The sequence below is a fragment of the Bidens hawaiensis genome, unplaced genomic scaffold (genome assembly GCF_021521415.1).
Source record: "Bidens hawaiensis isolate Kalapana, Puna unplaced genomic scaffold, B.hawaiensis_p1.1 tig00048932_1, whole genome shotgun sequence".
Lineage (NCBI taxonomy): Eukaryota > Viridiplantae > Streptophyta > Magnoliopsida > Asterales > Asteraceae > Bidens > Bidens hawaiensis.
The window spans coordinates 25,470-28,021 of NW_027506098.1; the positions used below are offsets into that span (position 1 = coordinate 25,470).

Here is a 2,552-nt window from a genome sequence, read left to right on the forward strand (position 1 = left end):
TTAGATAGACACATAGACATGAATTGTCAGTAAATATTGATAAGCAATTACTGGACATAGTAGTTTGGTCGTGCTGATACACATAACCTAATCCAATTAATTGGCACAACTGAACATGGTCTACATAATTACTAGTATGTTAATATAAGATTTTAGGTGAAACAATGATTAATGGTAACAGTTCAATGACTATAAGAACATAATCCTAAATGGTGATGAACACAACCTATCGACTGATGAAAAACCCTAGTCCCATACAAAAAACTGTTTAAGCAATCAAAACAAACATAAAGATAGATTAATTATAAAATCAATCAAACTTCAATCCAATGAAAGATAGAAAACATAGATACATTCAGTTTCATAAAAAACCCTACACCTAATGTGGTCACAATGGATTAGCCTTGCCTTTGCATGATGATCAACTTGCTTATGTGTTGAATTGATGAAAACATGGACTATAACGAATAGGAGCTTCACGATGGTGTAAAATCACTCTCTTGGTCGTCCATGGCCGCTTGAAAAAAAAAAGAAATGTCAAATGGAGGTTGAAAACAGATTATATCAACGACTAGGGTTTCCCCCCCTCGTTTTTTATGTCGCTCGCGTAGCGCGAAGGATTTATTACCCTCTATTTGTGTAGCGCGAGCTAAGATAACCAGATATTCAGATTTATGTAATTGAGAAACCCAAAAATAATATATTATGGGTACTGTAACTCATTTTTTATCCCGAGATATGTTTGTTTTACTTCTAATCGCTGGCGAATCACTCCCCACTTCCCCAAACTTCTAAGCATGCATCTAAAAGACTCCAATTAGTATCCTTAATGCTCACACACCTGAAATACAAAAACAAGCTTGAAGTAGGCATGAGAATTTTCGGTACCGGTACCAAATCGGTACCAAGTTTTTAGTTTTCGGTATCGGTTCGATTCGGTATGGTACAGTTATTTCCTAAATTTTGCACGAAATACTAGTACCGTACCTAAACCATACCGTACCGGTACCGAATCGAACAATTCAGTACCATTATCAGTACCAAATATTTCGAATTTTCGGGGTCGATATCGGTACCTTCCCGAGCTCATCCCTCTCTTAAAGTACCATTCACAATAAAAACTTAATAAACTAAATAGTTAACACAAATATAATACACGATTTAGACCCAACTATGAACTACCTAAATATAAAATCTGAATAAACATATAACCCTTTCGACACAAAATTGATGAGTGCATACGGAATGGTATTTCTTTTACAACTATCAACACTTTAGTCATGTAAATTGATGATTACAAATACACAATAACGTACATCTTGTGATGTCTTCGTTATTCTCTAGGGTATAATCACAAGCACCTTTTATTAGTAGCTAAAGCGTAGTAGAGGGGAATAGGGTTCATTCTGATAGGGTTAGGGTTAGAAGAAGTTAAGAGATGGGAAAATACTGATTCTCTGGATAATCTCCCAGGAATCGAACAACCATATTAAATCATAACCAATATGCAAAGTTCACAAAACAACCCACAAGAATAACAAAAAACCATAATGGTCCCTGGCCCATGCAACAATTAAAAAACAAATGCAAAAACTAATAATAAACGTATCAAGACCCCCTCCTTAGCCACTTTTGTCCCCAAGAGTGAGCTCGGTGAAGTCCGAAAAACGCAGCTTCATTTCATCTAAAAACTCCCACGTAGCATCTTGAGTGGTTTGATCCTTCCAATGTACGAGCACCTTAATAACATCCCGGTTCCCTCTTTTTACCAATCTTCTATCTAGCACTGCCAACGGTTGGAGGTTAAACCGAGCTTCCACCGGTAAAGGAACAATCTTTTCTGGAGGCCCGCACGGCCCCTTGAGCAAGGACACATGAAAGACCGGGTGAATATGAGCCTCTTCCGGTAAATCGAGTTTATATGCTACTGCTCCCACTTTTTCTACGATCAAAAATGGCCCGAAATACTTGGGAGTGAGTTTCGAATGTTTGTGTACCCGTAACGAATTCTGCATGTAAGGCTGGAGTTTGAGATACACCCACTGACCCGGTTCAAACTCTCTCTCCGAACGACGTTATCCGCTTGCTGCTTCATACGGTTTTGCACTTTCAGAATTGACTGTCTTAGCACCTGAATAGCCGCCTTTCTGTCTCACATAACTTCATCCACCTCGTTATCAACTGCATCTTTCGGAATATAGGGTATGTGTAGTGGAGGACGATATCCGTATAGAGCCTCAAACGGAGTTCGTCCCAATGAAGAATGGAACGTGGTATTATACCACCATTCGGCCATCGCTACCCATTTGACCCATGTGTGTGGGCGTTCCATAACCATGCACCTTAAATACCCCTCTTAACACCGGTTTACCACCTCGGTTTGGCCGTCAGTTTGTGGGTGGTACGCTGTTGACAACTTAGCATCGATCCCCTGAAGGCGTAAAAACTCTGTCCAAAACGAACTCAAAAAAATCGGGTCACGGTCTGAAATGATGGAACTTGGGCAGCCGTGCAACTTGTACACGTTATCTAAGAAAACTTGGGCGACATCA

At 39.5% G+C, this 2,552-nt stretch overlaps 1 protein-coding gene across 1 annotated transcript; it reads right to left on the reverse strand.

The window, feature by feature from the left end:
* Positions 1-1,622: 1,622 nt before the first annotated feature.
* On the reverse strand, positions 1,623-2,015 carry LOC143616694 (uncharacterized). The gene has a single exon (XM_077089445.1). It carries the CDS (start codon positions 2,013-2,015, stop codon positions 1,623-1,625), a length of 393 nt encoding a protein of 130 aa, XP_076945560.1.
* Positions 2,016-2,552: the final 537 nt, after the last annotated feature.

Excerpts from the sequence above, each read along its gene's own strand:
- LOC143616694 (XM_077089445.1), bottom strand. The coding sequence starts at position 2,015 with ATGCAGAATTCGTTACGGGTACACAAACATTCGAAACTCACTCCCAAG.